This window comes from Mesoplodon bidens (assembly GCF_964165515.1).
Source record: "Mesoplodon bidens genome assembly, chromosome: 16".
Classification (NCBI taxonomy): domain Eukaryota; kingdom Metazoa; phylum Chordata; class Mammalia; order Artiodactyla; family Ziphiidae; genus Mesoplodon; species Mesoplodon bidens.
The window spans coordinates 60,018,158-60,040,780 of NC_138173.1; the positions used below are offsets into that span (position 1 = coordinate 60,018,158).

At 39.1% G+C, this 22,623-nt stretch overlaps 1 protein-coding gene across 3 annotated transcripts in view; it reads left to right on the forward strand.

The window, feature by feature from the left end:
• Window positions 1–22,623, forward strand: part of COL14A1 (collagen type XIV alpha 1 chain) — a 232,589-nt gene that overhangs the window by 186,458 nt on the left and 23,508 nt on the right. For all 3 annotated transcript variants that reach the window (XM_081214278.1, XM_081214279.1, XM_081214277.1), the window contains exons 41-45: window positions 3,081–3,134; window positions 3,872–3,943; window positions 16,527–16,562; window positions 17,568–17,634; window positions 20,499–20,687. In XM_081214278.1, coding sequence (XP_081070404.1) covers window positions 3,081–3,134; window positions 3,872–3,943; window positions 16,527–16,562; window positions 17,568–17,634; window positions 20,499–20,687 — 418 coding nt within the window. The remainder of the gene's footprint in view (window positions 1–3,080; window positions 3,135–3,871; window positions 3,944–16,526; window positions 16,563–17,567; window positions 17,635–20,498; window positions 20,688–22,623) is intronic.

A 22,623-nucleotide genomic window follows, 5' to 3' on the forward strand; every position in this document is an offset into this window, starting at 1 on the left:
TCAACTTCTGAGCTAGATAACTCCCGATCCCTTTCCTCCAGGCTTGTGGAGGGTTCAAGAGCAAAGACGGATAAGATTGGCATCCCCCCACCCCCTCAGCCCAGCCTATGCTTTTCCAGACTAATTATACCTGCAATTCATATTTATTTATTCAACATGATAACCAGAGCACTTCTTCCAGGTACCTCAATTTTATTCAAATTTAACTTTATATTAGTACCTATTTTGTGCCAACCATGTGCTAGGGAGGTATTAGGAATGGAACGGTGAATAAGACATGATTTCTGCCCTCAAAAAAAAAAAAAAAAGAAAAGAAATCTCAGCTTCTGAGGATGTGCTTCCGGTAGAAGAACACAGAGTGAACAAACATGTAGTCTCTTCTTTTGATTTGATCACACAGAAGCAATAGCCTCTCGGCCAAATTTAGCTCTTATATAAGAATGACATTTCATCCTCTTCCCTTCCAGTTGATACGCACATGGTGTCTGTAAATCAAGTGAATTCAAAACTATTCTCTAGAGCATCCTTCCAGGGCCACGATGAAGGAGAACACTGACAGATCATTGCTTTGTAAACTCCTTCAGATCATTGCTTTGTAAACTCCTTCAGATCATTGCTTTGTAAACATGATTAGGAGAGGGGAGTCAATGTGTTATTTCCTGCAGGTCTTCCTTGGAATAATGCAGTTTTCTTTTCAGAAAGTATGACATGGCTTGCCTCCGTCTATGAATAAAATTGCCCTTGCTTGTTTTTGAGATTTTTTTCCCTCTCTGGACACAGCCTGCAAAAGAGTCAGGGAGGGCTTCCTGCAGCAATGCTACGCTTTTGACTGCTGGGCCATGGTGTTGTCTGTGTGTCATGTGTGGCCTTACACACGAGTGTGTGTTTGCTTCCCCTCCAGTGCTGGAAGAGTTTTAAGGCAGGAAGCAAATGATGTCCTTTGAAAAATGTCTCCTTAAATTATTGACTATGTGCTCAGAGTCCCTTTTTTTCTTATGTGAACTTCATCTAGAAAATAATAGTAGATTTAAAAAAGTTTTTTAGTGGTAAGGCCTCCTAAGTTTTCTCACTGACCATATGGGGGAGTTGGGCTGGAGGAGTTCTAAGGTTCTGTTTTTCTTTTACATATTCTGATTTTTTTACACCCTCTTCCTGGATATGCTATATTTAAACTCCATGTAGAATAATTTCTTTCAACCTATGTCAGTATTAATTTTTGTTTTTAGCTAGCAGATCCAAAGAAGGATGTATGTGTGTGTGTGTATGTATGTACGTATGTGTGTGTGTAGTTTAATCTGTATCAGGGCCTCTCATTGAAGCTTTCTGACTTAATAATATTTTTGAATGAATAACTAACGTGAATGAATAGAAGTAGTAGAGAAAAAAACCACTAGCCTTTATATTAGTATAGGATAACTGTTATAACAAAGACCCTAAAATCTCCGTGGTTTCAAGCAATTAAAAACAATAAATTAAATGAAGAGAAATAAAGTCTATTGTTTGGTCACAGCCAGTGCTGTCGACAGAATAGGTAGAGGAGTGGGGCTGTGGGGTGGAGCTCGTCTCTAATCCATGCAGTCACTTAGGGGCTCAAGGTCTTTCCATCTTGGGACACTTTGGTCTTCCACATGTGGGCCCTAAAGTTGTTAAAGAAGGGGAAAACAAAGTGGAGGATTACCCATAGGAAATTTTTATGAACCAGAAGTGGAATTGGCCCCTTTCCACGGGGCAGAACTCAGCCCCATGGCTCTAACAGAATTGCTGGAACAGTAGGCTGGGAGATGTTACCTCATAATGTGCCCAGGCGGAAAAGGAAAACCATCAAGGTTGGTGGGTTCTAGAATCCTCTGCCTTAGCTGGTTTTAAGACTTGCTAGTATTCGAGCTTGAGAGCATGATGAAAGGGCCTTGCTGACCATTGCTTTTCCTATTCTACCCCCTCTTCATGCCACCTTTCATTTCGTTCCTCTTCTCCCAACTCACACCATTTCCATTCATCCAGCCTCATCTTGACTCTCTTTTATTTGATACCTTGACATAAGGAGACATAATGCGAGTGTGGAGGGGGACCCCTAAGGAGAAGGATTTTCATGAGTCAGATAAATGGAAAAGAGAGCCCACTGGAAAAGTGGCACACATTTCAGAAAGGGAATTGGGAGAGGCAGCAAGGAAGCCAGGAGATGTTGGTTTGAGTTGACTTGAGATGAGAATGGGTTATTCTAGTAGGGGACAAATCGCAAGATGAAAAGTCCATTTCTCCATGTAGTAGAAAGTAATGTCTTGAACAAAATTTTATAAACTTATTATAAAATTCAGATTGAAGATCCTCTCTCATGTTTTTAACTGCATTGGAAAGACCAGCACCCACAATTAAGACCTACAACCTTTTGAGAGTAGGTCACTCCAGCTGTTCTATTCTTTTTTAACATTCACATAAAAATAACATGCACATACACACATTCAATAATTGAGGAAGATACTTTTATAAAGAACATCGTTTGCTTTCTGCCTTAAACTCTTCCATCATGGAATGGGAAACAAACATGTACACACATTCAGTAAACCTGCTCAGCAGTCAAAACTGTATTATTACAGCAGGAAATCCCCCCAGATTTGCCCCCAGGCAGCTCCTGAAGAGCTGTAGAGTTGCAGATATTGTAATACTTGTAATTTGTAATATAGATTCCTGTGATAGGGATTCCCTGCCCCAAACTCCCTTAGGTCCAGTAAGACACTAATTTGTCTTTTTGGCTGGTCATTAGTGACCAGAATTGATCTCCCTTCTCACTTGTTATGCTTATTTTAATAAAAAACACTTTCTGGAAACAAGTTCCTGTTTATGTTTGTAAGTGGTATCTCTTACACCTAAAATTCTTACATAGGACAATTTCATAGAGCCAACAGTCACAAAAATCTTTGCCAAGAACAATTCCCATGAAGGGTATAAAAGCAGTGAATCCTTGGAAGTCCAGAGTAAATGACAGGACTTGCCCCCAGATATTAAATGGGATTAAGTGCACCTTTTCTGAAAGCCATGTAAAGCAACTGCATAGTTGACACACCATGTTTTTCTTCCCACAGGGCTTTCCTGGAAAGGATGGATCCTCTGGCCCTCCGGGACCACCAGGGCCAATTGTAAGTATTTCCAGGAACTACTGGGATGTAGTACTGCTTTAAAGCAATTCACCTCTTTTGAGAGATTTTCTTCTGCCAAACCTTTCACCTTGGTGGCCATCTTTGCTATAGTGTAACAACTCATCCCTTGGTACAGAGCTCTTCCTAAAACATCCTTAAAAAATAATGTATCCATGTGGCTTGATTATTCTACCTCTGAGCCACTTTGCCATAAGATCACCTGCATTGATTTACTTTTATTAGACACAGATAAGACTTGAATTATTTTTTCTTTTTAAATTTTTATTGGAGTATAGTTGATTTACAATGTTGTGTTAGTTTCAGGTGTACAGCAAAGTGAATCAGTTATACGTATACATATATCCCCTCTTCTTTAGATTATTTTCCCATATAGACCATTACAGAGTATTGAGTAGCATTCCCTGTGCTCTACAGTAGGTCCTTGTTGATTATCTACTTTCTATATAGTAGTGTGTATATGTCACTACTATATATAAAAAAGGCTTGAATTTGAAAGAACTACATCTAACCGACAGAGTGGAGACTTTTCCAAAACTGTCTTCCTTACTTTAGTGGTACGTTAGTTGGAAACAGGAATGAGCAGTGAATCCTGAAGACTTGGTGTTGGGCGGGGAGGTGAGGTTAACTGTGCATGTTTGTTGCTCTTTCTTGAGAGCTAGCTGTTTTCGATGAGAATGAGTGAGTCCTCACATTTGCTCCATATTCCTGTCTATTAGGGCATTCCCGGAGCCCCTGGAGTCCCAGGAATCACAGGAAGCATGGGACCCCAAGGCACCCTTGGACCACCTGTGAGTATGTGGCTGTAGCCAGTCAGGATGGTTGCCCAGTTATCCCTCTGGTTTCTTTATGTGTTTAAATTTACAGCATCTTTTTTGGTCAAAATGTTTTTTTCAGGACTGGATTCTGTGGGAATCCATAAGGAAAACAGAGAATCTCCTAGGATAAAGATTAAGATCAGACTGTGCATATATCATGGCTAAAGACAAATGGTCCCAACAGGGAATAATCTGCAGCTAAGCTTCTGCTTATATATATTTCCATTGTTTGTTATTCTGTATTTGGCTAAGTCAACTCAATGCCATCTTTACAGGGATTGGGTACAATACTATCTGTTAATTAGGCCTGTCTCCTGGGTGAGAAATACAAGGCTGGAGGAAGTCAAGGATTAGTGAAAATGGGAAGAGATTTTTCTTTTCTAACTTCTGCGAGAAAGACAGAATTTACCATTAAAACACACACTCACACATTTGCGAATAGTTGTGTAAATGAAGGCCCAGTGAATGGAACTAATTACCTGCCATTTTTGTGCTTCTAATCTCTTAGGTTGGTGCTTAAATGTGATCAGTGGAGGGGGTATGGGTAGGATGGGCGAGAAACAGATGAGCTTATCTGGGCCTGTTTCCTTGTCTGTAAAATAAGGTTGTTGAATTACAGCCTCCAAAGGCACACTTGGCATCTTCTGCGACTTGCAAATTGTTCCTTCTGGGTGTAATTATTAGTCAGCCTTCTGATATTATCTGCGAGGTACCAAATCTGTATCCATAAACTAAAGCAATTGAGAAGTGTCAATGTATATACATTGCAGATGTGCTAAGGATTCATGGATCAGTGAAATCTGAAGGGTGAGGGTAGGAGAGGTTGATGGAGTAGATTTCTACTCCCTGTTATAACAATTACCACAATCTCAGGGGCTTAAAACAACAAAAATTTATTATCTTACAGTTCTGTAGGTCAGAAGCCTGATATAGTCTCACTGGGTTTTAAAATCAAGGTGTCAGCTTTTCCTTTCTGGAAGTTCTAGGGGAGAATCTATTTCCTTGCCTTCTCTAGCTTCTAAAGACTTCCCACCGTCCTTGGTTTGTGGCCCACTTTGAAGTCAGCAGTGTTGCATCTCTCTGACCATTTTCCCATAATCATATCTCCCCTGAACATAGCCCAGAAAGTTTCTTTGCTTTGAATGGTGTATGTGATTACATTTGGGCCACCCAGATAATCCTAGATAATCTCCCTACATTACTTCAAGATCCTAACTAAATCACACTTCAAAGTCCTTTTGCCACATAAAGTAATATATTCACAGGTTCTGGGGATTAGGGCATGAACACTTCAGGGGCCTTTTTCTGCCTACCACACTGAAGAAGGCATAACAGAAACATTGGTTCTCATTCAGAAAGAAACTCTCTCCCTCTAGCTACTCAGATAGTCACTCTTTATTCTTGAAACTCATTTCAATAAAATGATTTTGCCCTCAGGGTCCTATTCTAGGCTGTGATTCACATGACACATATGCAGGTATACAAACACACATAAGACATGAACATAAAAAATGCCTCCAGATTTTAGCAAACACATCCTAATTTGCACACTCAAATAAAGCTCTCCTTGGCTGTCATTTTACAAAGCCATATACTTATGGAAGATAGCTACATTGTCATGGCGCAAAACCCTTTTAGATCTCCTCTTTTCATATCAAATTGCTAATGGGTCACAGAAGAAAATTTGATTGCTTTATCCTCACACATCTTTTTCTATTATCTCTGCTACCAGGCTTCAGTCCACTTCCCAAAATGTACTCCAGGGAACAAGAGTTCCAGAATATGTCAGCAGGGCTCAGAGAGCAAGGGGTTCTGGGAAAGGAGTCTCAGAGACAGTGTATACTAAATCTGTTTCTCAGAAAGTCATGACAAATTTTAGGATAGCAAAGACTTTCAGGCACCTTAAGGTGAAACAAAAAACCAAAACACTGGTTTAACTTGGTTAGACAATAAACAAATGTATTTGTACAGTTTCTCTTAACCCAAGCTGGGTTGATCCTAACCACAGAGGGATGGAATGTGATAGGAAAGAACAGGCTCTAGGAGGACTCGGGAGAGAACAGTGGGGTGTGGGAGGAGTAGAGTGAGACATGAAATACATTAGGTAAGTAGGACCTCACCCTGCTTATCTATCTGGCCTTTTGTAGCTCTAGAATAGACTTTAAATATGGGGCATAGAAAAATAGCAATACATTTTTTCCTGGAAATAAAACACTTGTTAATAATATTATCTTCTATTGTTATAAATCAACAGAAAAGGGCCAGTGATGGTGGCATTTATATCAGAGACAGTACTGGGTATTCTCTCAAAAGCCAGTTGTTCTCTGAACTGTCCAGCCCAGACTTTTCCCTGTGCTTTGGGCTGGGAGGAGCCATATGCCTGCTGGCTGCCAGACTGGCGTGTCCAGTAAAGTAGGCTCAGTGTCATGGTGTAAAGGCCTTGATTGATTTCCCGTGGATGTCTGTCTAGGAAGGCGGGAGGGAAAGAAACCAAGAAAGACACACCGCCCCACTGAAAATAGCAGTGTGTTTCCTATGGTTGGTGCCAGGAAAATGCTTGCTTTCATGAACCCTGCTTTTAGCTGCTGACTTCCCAGGACAGAATGGGCATTAATGCTGTTGCGGTCATAATTCCTACCTGAGGCTTAAGCATAAGCTAAAATATGGTGTCTCCCCTTGCAGGAGAACAGATAGTGATGAAGCACATGGAAGAAGGGACCACGCATTTAGCTTGAAATCAATATAGGTAGAAAGGTCTAGTGCTCCATCATTTAAAGAGCACTGCATTAGAAGTCAGGAAACTTAGGTTCTAGACGTGGCCCTCATATGACCTTAACTAGCTGTGTGAGCCACATCACTTAAGCAATTTATCTAGCTTCTCAGAATGTCAATTTTCCAACTAATTCATTTAAAAATATTTACTGAGTAGCTACAATATGTACAAGAGACATGAGGGACAAGGGTCCATGAGGGGTAAAAAAGATGACCAAGATATTTTTCCACATTCATGGAAGAGCTAGAGAGAATGATGATTTTTGTTTTATATAAGAAAGTATAATAAAAGTCAGACAGTGAGAAATGCCTTAAAGGAAAGACAAGGAAAGTTCCATTGAGGGAGACAGACAGTCAGAGACAGACATACAGAGGGAGATAACCCCGTGCCCTCAGTTGAGGGTGTGAGGGGAACAGCTCCTGAAAGAGGCTGTGTTTTAATAGGATCTTTCACAGATGGGTGTGATTTCCACCTGCAAAGACATGAAGATGTCATCCTTTAGATGGGGATTGTAATAAAACATAAAGCAAACACAGGGCAACCCTGTCTGTTGTACTTTTAATATTTTTCACCTCTCTTTCTTGCTTCATCACCACTGCCACACTTTAATTTCAAACCCTCTTCATTTCTCACCAAGACTGTCATGAGAAGCTCTAATTGCTTCTCGTGAAATGAAGAGGGTTTGAAATTAAACTGAATTAAGCAGAAGCCCCTTGTCTCTGCTCTAGCTCTGGTCTGTGCATTCTCCAGTTGCCAAAAGATCTTTCTAGTACAGATCTTTCTGTTGTGTCATTTCCTGGCTTTAATCTCCTCAGTGGATCCCTGTCACCAGAGGATAGGGCCCAAATATTCAGCCACGTATACGTAGCCCTTGACGATGGGCCCTTACTTTACCCTCCGACTTGATCTGGCTTCATCCTTTCTCTTGGAGGTATGACAACATCCCTTGGAGTTGTCACCCCCAAATTATTTAAAACTCCCCCAATATATGCCATCCTGTTTCACACTTTTTTTTTTTTTTTTGCTTTTTGGGGATGCCCTTCCATTTGTCTGGGTTGCTTTCTCCACCTGGTGAGCTTCCGGCTATTATCTCTCTTAAACTGTGCACTTCCTGTGTGAGGCCACCCTCATGTCCTCAGGCTGAGAGACTTCATTTCAACTATTGATGTCCATCTCTCCGCGAAAGGAGAGTTCCATGAGGGCAGAAATTTTGTCATACTCATGTTCTTATTCCTGGACCCCAGCTCAGTATCATAGAGGGTACTTAATAAGTGCTTGTTAAAAGAAAGAATGAAGGGATGATTGTCTTCCAGTTAGGCTGATGTTCAGGTGAGTATGAGAAGATTATTCTTATAGATTGGGGGTCAGATGTGGGAGACTTTTATAGCCAAATGAGGGATGTTTTGATTTTGGTTAGCAGACATCTAATATTTGGAGCTTGGACGATGAGATCATTCTTTCCTTCAGCACTAAAATTCTGTGAATCTATGAATGTAGCTACTGTATTTTCTTTTCTTTACATTTCAAGTGTTCCTGAAATTAAAGGAAAATGTGCCACTTTTTCTCGCCTACATGTACAGGGAATGTGTGTTTTCCCTCAAAGCATACTTTGATGGAGTTATGAACCTTAACTCACTCAGGAATTTTTAGTTTGTTTTTGTTTTACTTTGCAAAAATCAAAGAAAAAATGTCAGAGAAGTTGGAATAAAAAATAATGTCTTGCCATTCAGATATATTAACTAAATGGACCTTTCTTGGAGACCGCCTAGGTATGTCCTGCAGCTACTTAGTTACACGCATTGTGAGGCTGAGTTTGAGGAATTTCAGGCCCAGTTAAATACATCCATCCCTATATACCAGAAGGTGCCCACAGCTGATGCTGTCCATTTACCTTATCACTCAGGTTTGCATTGTAGTTTCTTTTTCTTTTTTCTTCTTCTTCTTTTGTTTTTTTGGCTGTGCAGCATGGCATGCAGGATCATAGTTCCCCAACCAGGGATAGAACCTGCATCCCCTGCCGTGGAAGCATGGAGTCTTAACCACTGGACCACCAGGGAAGTCCCTGTAATTTCTTTTTCTAAGTTTCAAGCATTTCAGACAAGACAACTTAATAAATGTTAGCTAGCAATGGAAATATCAAAGAATACATTGGTTCAGAAACAAAAATATTCAAGATAAAATAGATTATAAGAAACAACTCAAACAAAATGATAAGTCACTCGAAAAAACCAAAAAACAAACAAAACAAAACAAAACAAAAATCTAATTCTGAATGACTACTGTGAGGTTTGGGAGATACATGTTTGCTTTTAAAATTATTATTTAATTAGGAAAAATATTATCTTCACTGAAAAAAAACGATTCTGGCTAGCAAGTTTGTTGAGCAGTGTTCTCTTTCATGGCAGCAGTAGTGTGTACTGGGGAGAGTGCAGATTCTGGAGCTTAGCTGATTGGGTTCAGGTCCCAGCTTTTCCATTTTCTTATTGTGTGACCTTGGGCAAGTTATTTGCCTTCTCAGTACATCACTTCCCTTATATGTAAAATGGAAGTAATATCTCATAGGGTTGTTATAAAGAATAAATAAATTTATCTCATAGGAATCTTACAAGGATTAAATGAGTTCATTTTATAGGGTTGTTATAAGAGTTAAATGAGTTATTACACCGAGGACAGTGCTTGGAACATGGTAAAATCAGCTTGAGTATTAAACTACTAGTATTTACAAACAGTTTCTTAATATATTAAAAATGTGAAAGAGTTACTTATTTTTGTTTGCTGATTATTGTTTTTGCTTTGTGCCAAATGCTTGCAAAGGAAGTAGGCAGCAGTCCTAGATTTATAATAAATATTTAAATTTAATATTGGACTTAGTTGAATGTTCGAGTGACTCTTTTATGCAAAAAATGGGCTAGGTGGTTTTGGAAACATAAGGTAATATAAGTTATGGTCTCCAGTATTAGAGGTCTTACCATCTACACAGAGAAAAGAGAAATCCATGCAATGAATTGTCGCTATACTACAAAAAAAATTTAGTGTCAGATAGGTGATACTTGAACTAAGTATTGCATTAGAATATTCCTATTGTTGATACCTAATTTATAAGGTATATGCTTAATACCTTTCTAACATTTCAAATGTTTTTATACACTGACTAGACCATGTCTGTGGGAATGAGAAGTTGTAATTTTGATGAGCAGGAAGTGGGGAAGATGGGGCTAAATAACGAGACATAGAATTCGAGGACTTTGACTTTGTCACATGGATGTCTAAGAATCACTGAATGATTTTTGAATAGAGGAAGAGCTGCCATCAATCAAGAGTCACTGAGCTTTCTAAGTTGTATGCTGGTAGTATCTGAGGAGGATGAGACTAGTGGTTGTGTAGAGGATGAACAGGAAGGCAGGGATTTTAGTTAGAGAAGCCAGCTAGAAGGAAGTTGCAAATGCCCTGGTGTGAGATGGTTAGGGTAGCACCTCGGTGGTGGAGTAGAAGAGAGGGATATAAGAGGAATTGCAATGCAAAAAGTGTGCATTACGTGTGTGTATGTGTGTGTAATAAACATGCAAGAGGCAAGGGAAGGGACATTCACAGAAAGATAGACAAGATGCAAAGGCAGAGGGCTATGTAGCAAATGAAGGAACAAGATAAAACCCCAGAAAAACAACTAAATGAAGTGGAGATAGGCAACCATCCAGAAAAAGAATTCAGAATAATGATAGTGAAGATGATCCAGGACCTCGGGAAAAGAATGGTGGCAAAGATAGAGAAGATGCAAGAAATGTTTAACAAAGACCTAGAAGAATTAAAGAACAAACAAACAGAGATGAACAATACAATAACTGAAATGAAAAATACACTAGAAGGAATCAATAGCAGAATAACTGAGGCAGAAGAACAGATAAGTGACCTGGAAGACAGAATGGTGGAATTCACTGCCACAGAACAGAATAAAGAAAAAAGAATGAAAAGAAATGAAGACAGCCTAAGAGACCTCTGGGACAACATCAAACACACCAACATTCATATTATAGGGGTCCCAGAAGGAGAAGAGAGAGAGAGAAAGGGCCCAAGAAAATATTTGAAGAGATTATAGACAAAAACTTCCCTAACGTGGGAAAGAAATAGCCACCCAAGTCCAGGAAGCACAGAGAGTCCTAGGCAGGATAAACCCAAGGAGAAACATGCCGAGACACATAGTAATCAAATACGCAAAAATTAAAGATGAAAAATTATTGAAAGCAGAAAGGGAAAAATGACAAATAACATACAAGGGAACTCCCATAAGGTTAACAGCTGATTTCTCAGCAGAAACTCTACAAGCCAGAAGGGAGTGGCATGACATATTTAAAGTGATGAAAGGGAAGAACCTACAAGCAAGATTACTCTACCCGGCAAGGATCTCATTCAGATTCGATGGAGAAATCCAAAGCTTTACAGACAAACAAAAGCTAAGAGAATTCAGCACCACCAAACCAGCTCTACAACAAATGCTAAAGGAACTTCTCTAAGTGGGAAACACAAGAGAAGAAAAGGACCTACAAAGACAAACCCAAAACAATTAAGAAAATGGTAATAGGAACATACATATCAATAATTACCTTAAACGTGAATGGATTAAATGCTCCAACCAAAAGACACAGACTCACTGAATGGATACAAAAACGAGACCTGTATATATGCTGTCTACAAGAGACCCACTTCCGACCTAGCGACACATACAGACTGAAAGTGAAAGGACGGAAAAAGATATTCCATGCAAATGGAAATCAAAAGAAAGCTGGATTAGCAATTCTTATATCAGACAAAATAGACTTTAAAATAAAGACTATTACAAGAGACAAAGAAGAACACTACATAATGATCAAGAGATCAATTTAAGAAGAAGATATAACAATTGTAAATATTCATGCACCCAACCCAGGAACCCCTCAATATACAACGCAGATGCTAACACCCATAAAAGGGGAAATTGACAGTAACGCAATAATAGTAGGGGACTTAAACACCTCACTGTCACCAATGGACAGATCATCCAAAATGAAAATAAATAAGGAAACAGAAGTATTAAATGATACATAAAACAAGATGGACTTAACTGATATTTACAGGACATTCCATCCAAAAACAGCAGAATGCACATTCTTCTCAAGTGCTCATGGAACATTCTCCAGGATAGATCATATCTTGGGTGACAAATCAAGCCTTGGTAATTTTAAGAAAATTGAAATCATATCAAGTATCTTTTCCAACCACAACCCTATGAGACTAGATATCAATTACAGGAAAATGTGTTTGTATCTGTAAGAGATACAAACACATGGAAGCTAAACAACACACTACCTAATAACCAAGAGATCACTGAAGAAATCAAAGAGGAAATAAAAAAATACCTAGAAACAAATCACGATGAAAACACAACGATCCAAAACCTATGGGATGCAGCAAAAGCAGTTCTAAGAGGGAAGTTTATAGCTATACAAGCCTACCTCAAGAAACAAGAAACATCTCAAATAAACAACCTAACTGACACCTAAAGCAATTAGAGAAAGAACCACAAAAAACCCCCAAAGTTAGCAGACGGAAAGAAATCATAAAGATCAGACCAGAAATAAATGAAAAAGAAATGAAGGAAACGACAGCAAAGATCAATAAAACAAAAAGCTGGTTCTTTGAGAAGATAAACAAAATTGATAAACCATTAGCCAGACTCATCAAGAAAAAAAGGGAGAAGACTCAAATCAATACAATTAGAAATGAAAAAGGAGAAGTAACAACTGACACTGCAGAAATACAAAGGATCATGAGAGATTACTACAAGCAACAATATGCCAATAAAATTAACAACCTGAAAGAAATGGACAAATTCCTACAAAAGCACAACCTTCTGTGACTGAACCAGGAAGAAATAGAAAATGTGAACAGACCAATCACAAACACTGAAATTGAAACTGTGATTAAAAGTCTTCCAACAAACAAAAGCCCAGGACCAGATGGCATCACAGATGAATTCTATCAAACATTTAGAGAAGAGGTAACACCTATCCTTCTCAAACTATTCCAAAATATAGCAGAGGGAGGAACACTCCCAAACTCATTCTACGAGGCCATCATCAGTCTGATACCAAAACCAGACAAAGATGTCACAAAGAAAGAAAACTACTGGCCAATTATCACTGATGAACATAGCTGCAAAAATCCTCAACAAAATACTAGCAAACAGAATCCAACAGCACATTAAAAGGATCATACATTATGATCAAGTGGGGTTTATCCCAGGAATGCAAGGATTCTTCAATATACGCAAATCAATCAATGTGATATACCATATTAACAAATTGAAGGTGAAAAGCCATATGATCATCTCAGTAGATGCAGAGAAAGCTTTCGACAAAATTCAACACCCATTTATGATAAAAACCCTCCAGAAAGTAGGCATAGAGGGAATGTACGTCAACATAATAAAGGCCATATATGACAAACCCACAGCCAACATCGTCATCAATGGTAAAAAAATGAAACCATTTCCACTAAGATCAGGAACATGACAAGGTTGTCCACTCTCACCACTATTATTCAACATAGTTTTGGGAGTTTTAGCCACAGCAATCAGAGAAGAAAAAGAAATAAAAGGAATCCAAATAGGAAAAGAAGAAGTAAAGCTGTCACTGTTTGCAGATGACGTGATACTATACATAGAGAATCCTAAAGATGCTACCAGAAAACTACTCGAGCTAATCAATGTATTTGGTAAAGTTGCAGGATACAAAATTAATGCAGAGAAATCTCTTGCATCCCTATACAGTAATGATGAAAAATCTGAATAAGAAATTAAGGAAACACTCCCATTTACCATTGCAACAAAAAGAATAAAATATCTAGGAATAAACCTACCTAAGGAAACAAAAGAGCTGTATGCAGAAAATTATAAGACACTGATGAAATAAATTAAAGGTGACACAAACAGATGGAAAGATATACCATGTTCTTGGATTGGAAGAATCAACATTGTGAAAATGACTCTACAACCCAAAGCAATCTACAGATTCATTGAAATCCCTATCAAATTACCAATGGCTTTTTTTTTTATAGAACTAGAACAAAAACCCTTAAAATTTGTATGGAGACACAAAAGACCCCAAATAGCCAAAGCAGTCTTGAGGGAAAATAAACGGAGCTGGAGGAATCAGGCTCCCTGACCTCAGACTCTACTACAAAGCTACAGTAATCAAGACAGTATGGTACTGGCACAAAAACAGAAACATAGATCAGTGGAACAGGATAGGAAGCCCAGAGATAAATCCACACACCTATGGTCAACTAATCTATGACAAAGGAGGCAAGGATATACAATGGGAAAAAGACAGTCTCTTCAATAAGTGGTGCTGGGAAAACTGGACAGCTACATGGAGAAGAATGAAATTAGAACAGTCCCTAACACAAAAATAAACTCAAAATGGATTAGAGACCTAAATGTAAGACCAGACACTATAAATCTCTTAGAGGAAAACATAGGAATAGCACTCTTTGACATGAATCACAGCAAGATCTTTTTCATCCACCTCCCAGAATAATGGAAATAAAAACAAAAATAAACAAATGGGACCTAATGAAACTTAAAAGCCTTTGCAAAGCAAAGGAAACTACAAACAAAACGAAAAGACAACCCTCAGAATGGGAGAAAATATTTGCAAACGAATCAATGGACAAAGGATTAATCTCCAAAATATATAAACAGTTCATGAAGCTCAATATTAAAAAAAAAATCCAAAAATGGGCAGAAGACCTAAATAGACATTTCTCCAAAGAGGACGTACAGATGGCCAAGATGAACATGAAAAGCTGCTCAACATCACTAATTATTAGAGAAATGCAAATCAAAACTACAATGAGGTATCACCTCATACCAGTTAGAATGGCCATCATCAGAAAATCTATGAACAACAAATGCTGGAGAGGGTGTGGAGTAAATGGAACCCTCTTGCACTGTTGATGGGAATGTAAATTGATACAGCCACTATGGAGAAGAGCATGGAGGTTCCTTAAAAAACTAAAAATAGAATTACCATATGACCCAGCAATCCCACTACTGGGCATATACCCAGAGAAAACCATAATTCAAAAAGACACACACACCCCAATGTTCATTGCAGTGCTATTTACAATAGCCAAGTCATGGAAGCAACCTAAATGCCCATCACCAGACGAATGGATAAAGAAGGTGTGGTACATATATAGAATGGAATATTAGCCATAAAAAGGAACGAAATTGGGTCATTCGTAGACATGTGGATGGATCTACAGACTGTCATACAGAGTGAAGTAAGTCAGAAAGAGAAAAACAAATATCGTATATTAACGCATATATGTGAAACCTAGAAAAATGGTACAGATGAACTGGTTTGCAGGGTAGAAATTGAGACACAGATGTACAGAACAAACGTATGGACACCAAGGGGCGAAAGTGGCAGAGGCGGTGGTGATGTGATGAATTGGGAGACTGGGATTGATGTATAGACACTAATATGTATAAAATGGATAACTAATAAGAACCTGCTGCATAAAAAAATAAATAAAATAAAATTCAAAAAAAATGGAGGCAAGGGAAGGAAGGGTAAAAGATTAAAAGATATAACCAGTGGTGGGCTTGGGCTGGCTTGTACATGCTTGGGAGAGTAGATTTTGTGCTTCTCTTCCCTTTGAAACCCCATCTTCAGTGACAGCACATTTGTCACTTGTAATCAACCATAGTACAAGCAGTTACACTTCTGAAAACAGCAAACAGTACAAGTGAGGGCATTTCATTTTTCCAGAAAGCCAGTTTATCTGCACACCGTGGGGTGAACCCAGAATTTTGAATTTGGATGACTAACTGAATAGAGATTTTGGAGATGATATGAGTTTGATTTGGGGCCTATTGAGATTATAGTAACAACTGGGAACAGTCTGACAATGTGGCAAATTCCATCTATAAGTGGTACTCACTGTCCTTTTGATAGAGACTATAAAATGTTCAGTAAATCTGTTATGCTGCCTTGGAGTTGAAACAAAAAGATGAAATTCTTCTGAAGACACATGTTTTGCATTAAACATGTAATTTCATTGCAGAAACACTAAAAACGCCATTGTTTTATCAGTAAAAGTTTTTACAGATATGGTAAAGTTTCCTATGGATCAAAGAGTAGCTAAGCCACAAAACAAAATGATGATTCATCTGAGAATTCTTGTTAATACAAGCTCGTATTATCAGGAAGACTCAGGGAGAAAGAATTGTTTGCTGTTATTCTGGATGGAAAGCAGAGTGAGGATGTGGGATTTCACAGATTTCATCTTTTACTTGAACTCTTAAATTGGAAGATCTTTTCCTTTCTGTGAGAGATAGTCTTTCAAAAATTAAAACAGTTTATCTTTTCAGCAGAGATTTGTGAAATCAATTATGCAGCGTCAGTAAAGTACAATTCAGAGGGTGGTGTTTTGTGCAAAAAGATGTGAATGACTTATTCAGTGACACTATGTTACAAAGCAGTATTGCTGCATGATCCCAATTTTATATTCAAACATATTGTGTCGGTGCCTTCAAAGGCTGGAGGAGTAAAATATTTAAAAGAGCTATCTCTGCTTGATGAGATTACAGGTTGCTGTTTGTTTAACCCTGTTGCTATGTATCTATTTTTGCTGTAGAATTATGAGACCTAATAAAAAATGTTGATACAATAAGAAAAGATACACTATCATGCTTGGCTGAGTCCAGTGTCACAAGTAACTTGACAATTTAAAATTTTACAGGGTGTCCCTGGAGCAAAGGGAGAAAGAGGAGAAAGAGTAAGTATCCTCTGGAGTGTTGATCAGCTGCAGCTGACTGCACACATTTTGTTGCATAAGCCTGATAAAGGATAACCATTTACTATCATGATTACTCATTGCTCTAATACCACTCCTCTTCCCTGTCTCCTCAACTCGCTTGACTGTGAGCACATTTTCAAGTGGAAACCACCCTGTGGGCTAGAAGTCAGGAGTGCTGGCTTCTAGTTGCAGATCTGCTACTATCCAGCTAGGTGACCTTAGGCCATTTCTTTCAGGCTAAAATGGAGAGAATCAAACTCATCTAACTCATAAAGTGGATTTAATGAAGACATAATATAATGGATGTGAAAAGGCTTCAGAAAAGTAAAAGCTCTATTCAAAATGCCAAGCGGTAGATTGAGGCTTGTGTATTTCCAATATGAGAACCAAGGAAGACAAAGGCAGCATGGAGTCAAAGAACTGGCTGTGAAACTTAAATCAGTTTATTTTAGGGGACTTCTATATCCTTTGAGAAATTGTGCCACTGCTCATAAAATTGTTCTGTCGGCTCTAGTAGAAACAGCAGTGACCTTGGGCTCATCCAGTTACCTCTGTGAAAACTTGGGCAGTATGTTTAACTCTGTTCATCTGTAAGATGGATTTAACATCTTTCCTCTGAGTTGCTATTAGTATTAAGTAAGCCACTGGTTGAGAAATTGCTGTATTTTACAAGCTCTAAAGAGTGATAAATAAGGCATTAAATATGTATGGGTTTATTACAAAGCTATTAAATTTTTTAGAATCTGGGGCCAGAAACACTTGAACTTTTTAATTTAATAAAGGCTCTCAGGAACCTTGCCCCATGAGTTCCAGATTGCTTATACCTTCTCCGTGTGCACCTACCTGTGTGTCAATCCTACCTGTTGCTAGGAGACAAAGAGCCCAGGTTGGGAACAATAGGTCAAGTCTCATTCCCATCCTGGAAATCCTGCCATTGGCTGGGTTTGTGGCTGAGAGTCAGCAGTCTGCTTTTTTCTCATCCAGGGTGACCTACAGTCTCAAGCCATGGTGAGAGCAGTGGCACATCAGGTGTGCGAACAGCTCATCCAAAGTAAGTGTGTTATAGTTCCAGATGTTTTCTGTTACGCGTCCAAACGGGAATTTGCCTTCGCACAAGCGTAAGGACTAAGCTTTGTCTTGTTGCAGAAACATAAGCTTTACAGATGGCCATCACTAACCCATCTAAGTGATCATTACATATTACCCTAGAGTTCTGCATCGATGGTGCAGAGACCAAATTCCTCTCTTTTGTCTGTCCAAAACCTCTCTGTTTGCCCATATAGGTTTAACTTGACTGCCCATATCAAATCTTTTATTTCTTCTTCATCTCTCCAAATAGATAGATTTTTTTCTAAAGTCCTCAGCACTTGAAAGCTGCCAAACTGAGGCATCAGAAGCTACCTTCAAGCCACTAGATTTAAATCCGTATCTCTTTCTTACCCATTTCTTTTGGTTAGCCCAAGCCTCTTCCCTTTATTCTTTAAGATTTATACCAAAAAAATGCAGACACACAAACATACATGCACACATGGGGACAGGCTTCATGTGAACATCTGACATGATACTTGGGCTCTGTGCCAAAAATTACACTGGAACACACTTTATATCACACCTGTCCCATTTCTTCATTTTAAACTTGAACTTTCCCACAGGCCAGTATTTCAGTTACTGATTCATGCTCATTCACTTACATACCCACGCATCTGTGCGTTTCTCCCCTGCCCACTGACTTTATATTTTGTCTCAGTAATCTAACCAGAGGGTTACTAGAGTGGGCCCCTCTCTCTGCCAGTCATTTGTTTAGTTCCACAAAGGTCTGGGGCCACATGGAGATGAAATATTCCTCTCAAACCCAGACAGCTCTGGCCTGGCTCTGCTGTCAAGCCCCCTGGTTCTGTAGCATCCACCATCTCCAAGGCCAACATTACCTAAGCGGCTGCCTTAACAGCTTTGAGGTTATATTTTTTTAACCCGGGAAGTTTGGGAGTCCTGTAAGTGTCCAAGAAGGCGCTATTGGCTGGGTCCAAAATTCCATCTGCAGTAGATAAACCCAGATCTCATCCTGCAGAAAGCATGGAGTGAAGGTCTACAGGGACTTGGAAGAGTTTTCATTAAGACGTAAATCTTAGGGCAAACTGAATACAAAGCTACTATCTTCAGATGTAGTAGTAATGCTCCCTATACTTTAACTTTATTTCATTTTGTATTATATTGCCCAAACTAGTGGTTGTGAAAGAGAGAATTTATCGGTTAAATGAAACTACTTAAGTTTAATGCCAAAATAGGATCTCTGAAAATACAATTAATTATAAAAGGGAAACAACATTAAGTAGAATATGTCCGAAGCTAACCTGTACCTTGGATTATTTTGTAAGTTTCTCATTTCAGGTATACACTGTAAATGGGTGGGTAATGATTTTAAGGAAACCTAAGGGTTAAACCCTAATATGACTCACTGACCATAATATAAGGAAGATTTCACAATAGTTGCTATCTTATTCCACTGTAGAATAAAAATCTTATATAAATATGTGATTATTTGAAACATGCCCTAAAAATTGAGAGTCCAAAATCCAGGTTTTCCCATCAGGAATTCTCAGATTCTTGTGAATAACTTCTAGGAAATAGAAACCAGCAGGGGTTATACAAGAGCTGAAACAGGTCTGTAAAATAGGGAGGCCCTGCCTGTCAATGTCATTGTCAGAGGAAAAAAATAGAAGAGATTTTATGCCAGTCTATGAGCAAAACCCAACCCACCCAGAAGCTTTATTTCTGGTACCTCAACCATCTGCCCACACACCACTCCACGTTTCTCCGGGCTTCTTATTTCCTTCCTTAGGCTTCACCTCAGAACTTGATTATCATTTAGCATATAATTCCTCACATGCTCAGTTACCTGGTTTTTAGTCCAGATCTGAATTATGCTAGGAAATGTTATGTGGGAAGCTGTGCGAGGCTGAGGTGATGACAGCTAGAGAAGTATCAATAATAAAGATGGCCCTTTTATCAAAGGAGGAAGCTGAAAAAGCAGATGTGGAAATGTCTCATCCCACCCAAACATTCACGAACATGCCTACTAATGGCTCCTGAGTCATCAGGAAGCCAGTCCTACTTACAGTCATGGTCCTATGCTTAAGAATGCATTGACTATATCTTAGAAATCATCCCTCTAAAAATGGTTACTATTCTTTATTTAGGGTTGAATGTTTAAAAAGGAATAAATGACAGTCATCTGGAAAGTTCACTTCTTTGGGAAAATGTTATCTCCTGATGATGCTGAAAAATGGGGCATTATGGTATCAAATACTTTCTCAATCTATACGTCTAATTATTAAAAGACATTCTTCCAGGCACAACTGAGTTAAGGGATTATGGGAGAGAGAGCCAGATTTTTAAAAAAAATAAAGCTATTCAGAGTTTCTGCAGCTGGGACCCAAGTAAAGGTTTCTGCAAAAAGGCTTGGCAATGAAGAGATGAGTTGAAACAGCGCACTTGTCTGGGGATTTCTGAGCAAGAGGGTGGAACAGGCTTTGTGGGTTGGAAAAAAAGACATATGACTTGGGTGGAAATCGCTGGGGAAAGGGGCAGCTGGGTGAGGATTTAGGGGTCAGATAAATGTTGGGGGTGAAGATAAAATTTATGATTTCTGGTCAGTGATGTTTACTGAGATGCTGACGTGAGCTGTGGAATTCCAAACACATGAGATGCGACTTGAATACAATCCAGCTGTTAATATCATCCAAAGTAAAATGCAAAAATTTTTCAGTTGGAAATCAACTTATTTCAGAGGGATGTGCTTCTTCCTATTGGTGGGTGTCTAACAGAATTGTTTGGAACCTTGATAATTAATACCTTCAGTTCTCCCTTTCTATGTGTGACAGTTCATCGAATGTTTCTTTGTCCTTCGTGTCTCAGGTCATATGGCCAGGTACACAGCCATCCTCAACCAGATTCCCAGCCAGTCAACATCAATCCGGACCATCCAAGGGCCTCCTGGAGAGCCTGGGAGACCAGGCTCACCTGGAACCCCTGGTGAACAAGGACCCCCAGGTGCCCCAGGCTTTCCAGGAAATGCAGGTGTGCCAGGGACCCCAGGAGAACGAGGTAAGCTGGACCACTCCTCTCACTGAGTGCGCTGAAACAAGAGTGTAACAGTGGTGCTTATGCAATGATAAAGTTCCAAATAATGGACCTAAATTAATTCTATTCCATCTATTCTTCAGCTTCTTGTTTATTAATTCCCAATATTGAGAAAATTGAGTAATCTACAAAACATTTATTAAGAGCCATGTCTGCCTTTATGCAAAAGGAGGATCAGAAACTCCAATTCACCTCTAAAAGGCTTTTGAGCTAATGAGAGAAAGAGGTCCCCTCTAGATGGATGAATTAAAAAAATATGCCCATCCAGGTAGAATTACAAAATGATACCCCTCTCTGGACAGATGTAGCATCAAACGTATGTGTCAACTGAAAAAAAACACACACACACACGCAACCTAAAAGTTGAGAATTATGTTTTATTTGGCGGACTCACTGAGGACTTAAGCCTGGGATGCAGCCTCTCAGATGGGTCTGAGGAACTGCTCCGAAGAGATGAAGGAGGACCTGGATTTGTAGGAGTTTTGCAACAAAAACCAGGTAGTGGGAACATCAAAAGAGAACTGTCAATTAAGGAAAAACAGGCATCTCAAATTAATGAATTCAGCACTTTTCTATGAATGGGAAGATGCAAGAGTCTGGGCTCATTGAAATCATTCCTTTGATACGAACCTTAACTACCTAGAGCCAGTATTCTGTTCTTTTCCATCCTGAATCTCCTCAGGGTGCACTGTTGGGGGCAGCCGTAGTGGCTGCTCGCTTGATGGACACAACATCTTTTGTTTGCTGATATGGCAAGCAGCATTCTTTGTCCCCATGTGTCATGGCAAGTAGAGAGCTCACTTCCTAGGTCTGGTACATTTTTTGTGCAGTTCCCATACCAGGCAATGGTCAGCCTTGAGGTAAGGCATGAGTCATATCAACATATGATTTACATGTGCTTATGTAGACCATGCCAATTCTAAACTTCAAATTAAATACTGTTTGTGGCTCATCTTCCTATAACAGGAGACAGTATTTTATTTAATAGTTCCATGGGCCAATGTTTAATTTTTCCTATTAAAGTTTCTTTCAAATAGAGATCCTACTTAGCCTTTTCTTCTACCCTTTACAGGTCTTAGCAGTGTTGTGTAATACAATAATGGACTCTTTTGATTGAATTTCACCCTATTCTGTAATTGGCCAAGATCTCCCACTCCAGAAGCAGATCAGATCAAAGAGAGGTGGGAAAATGGGGTTACGTATCAGCCACAAAGAAAGTGATAGGAAAAGAGATAACCAATAAAAGTATTTTCTAGGACACAATCTTATGGAATGTAGATTGGGAGAAAAGCTAACTAGTACCTATCTGCTCTTGTGAGTCATATTGCTTTAATGAGATAGGTAGGATATACTCCTTTGATCAAATTTGAGATGTAAAATGCAGATTACCAAGATAATATCTCACATTTATTCTTGATCCATGCCAACAGGCCATGTGCATTTCTGCCTTTGCACTTTTGGACACTTTGTTCTTCCCCCTTTGGAAACATCCTTTCCTTTCCCTGCCTTACGTGAATCTTACGCTTAGTTCAAGGCTCAGCTTAACCCCTGTCTCATGCATGACGTTTTTGTTGATTGTTCTAGACCAACAGATGTCTCCACCCCCTGAATACCTGATGCTCTGACCGTCTCTCCCACCCATTTTAGCAGTCATCACATGTTAATGAACAGCATGATGGCAGAAAGCAGGGCTCAGGTCTGAATTGCTTTGCAATAATAGGTCCTCATCAGATAATTGTTGCTTTGATTGCAACCCAGTTCTGATTTTCCTTTCTAAAGGGTTTTCCTGTGCCAGGGCACTAAATCAGCAGATGTAGAGAAGGACATAATTTCCTCGCAGTATACCAACGATCTGGCAGCCAGGAAGGTGGCCACCTCTGTCAACAGGACACCCTCTAAT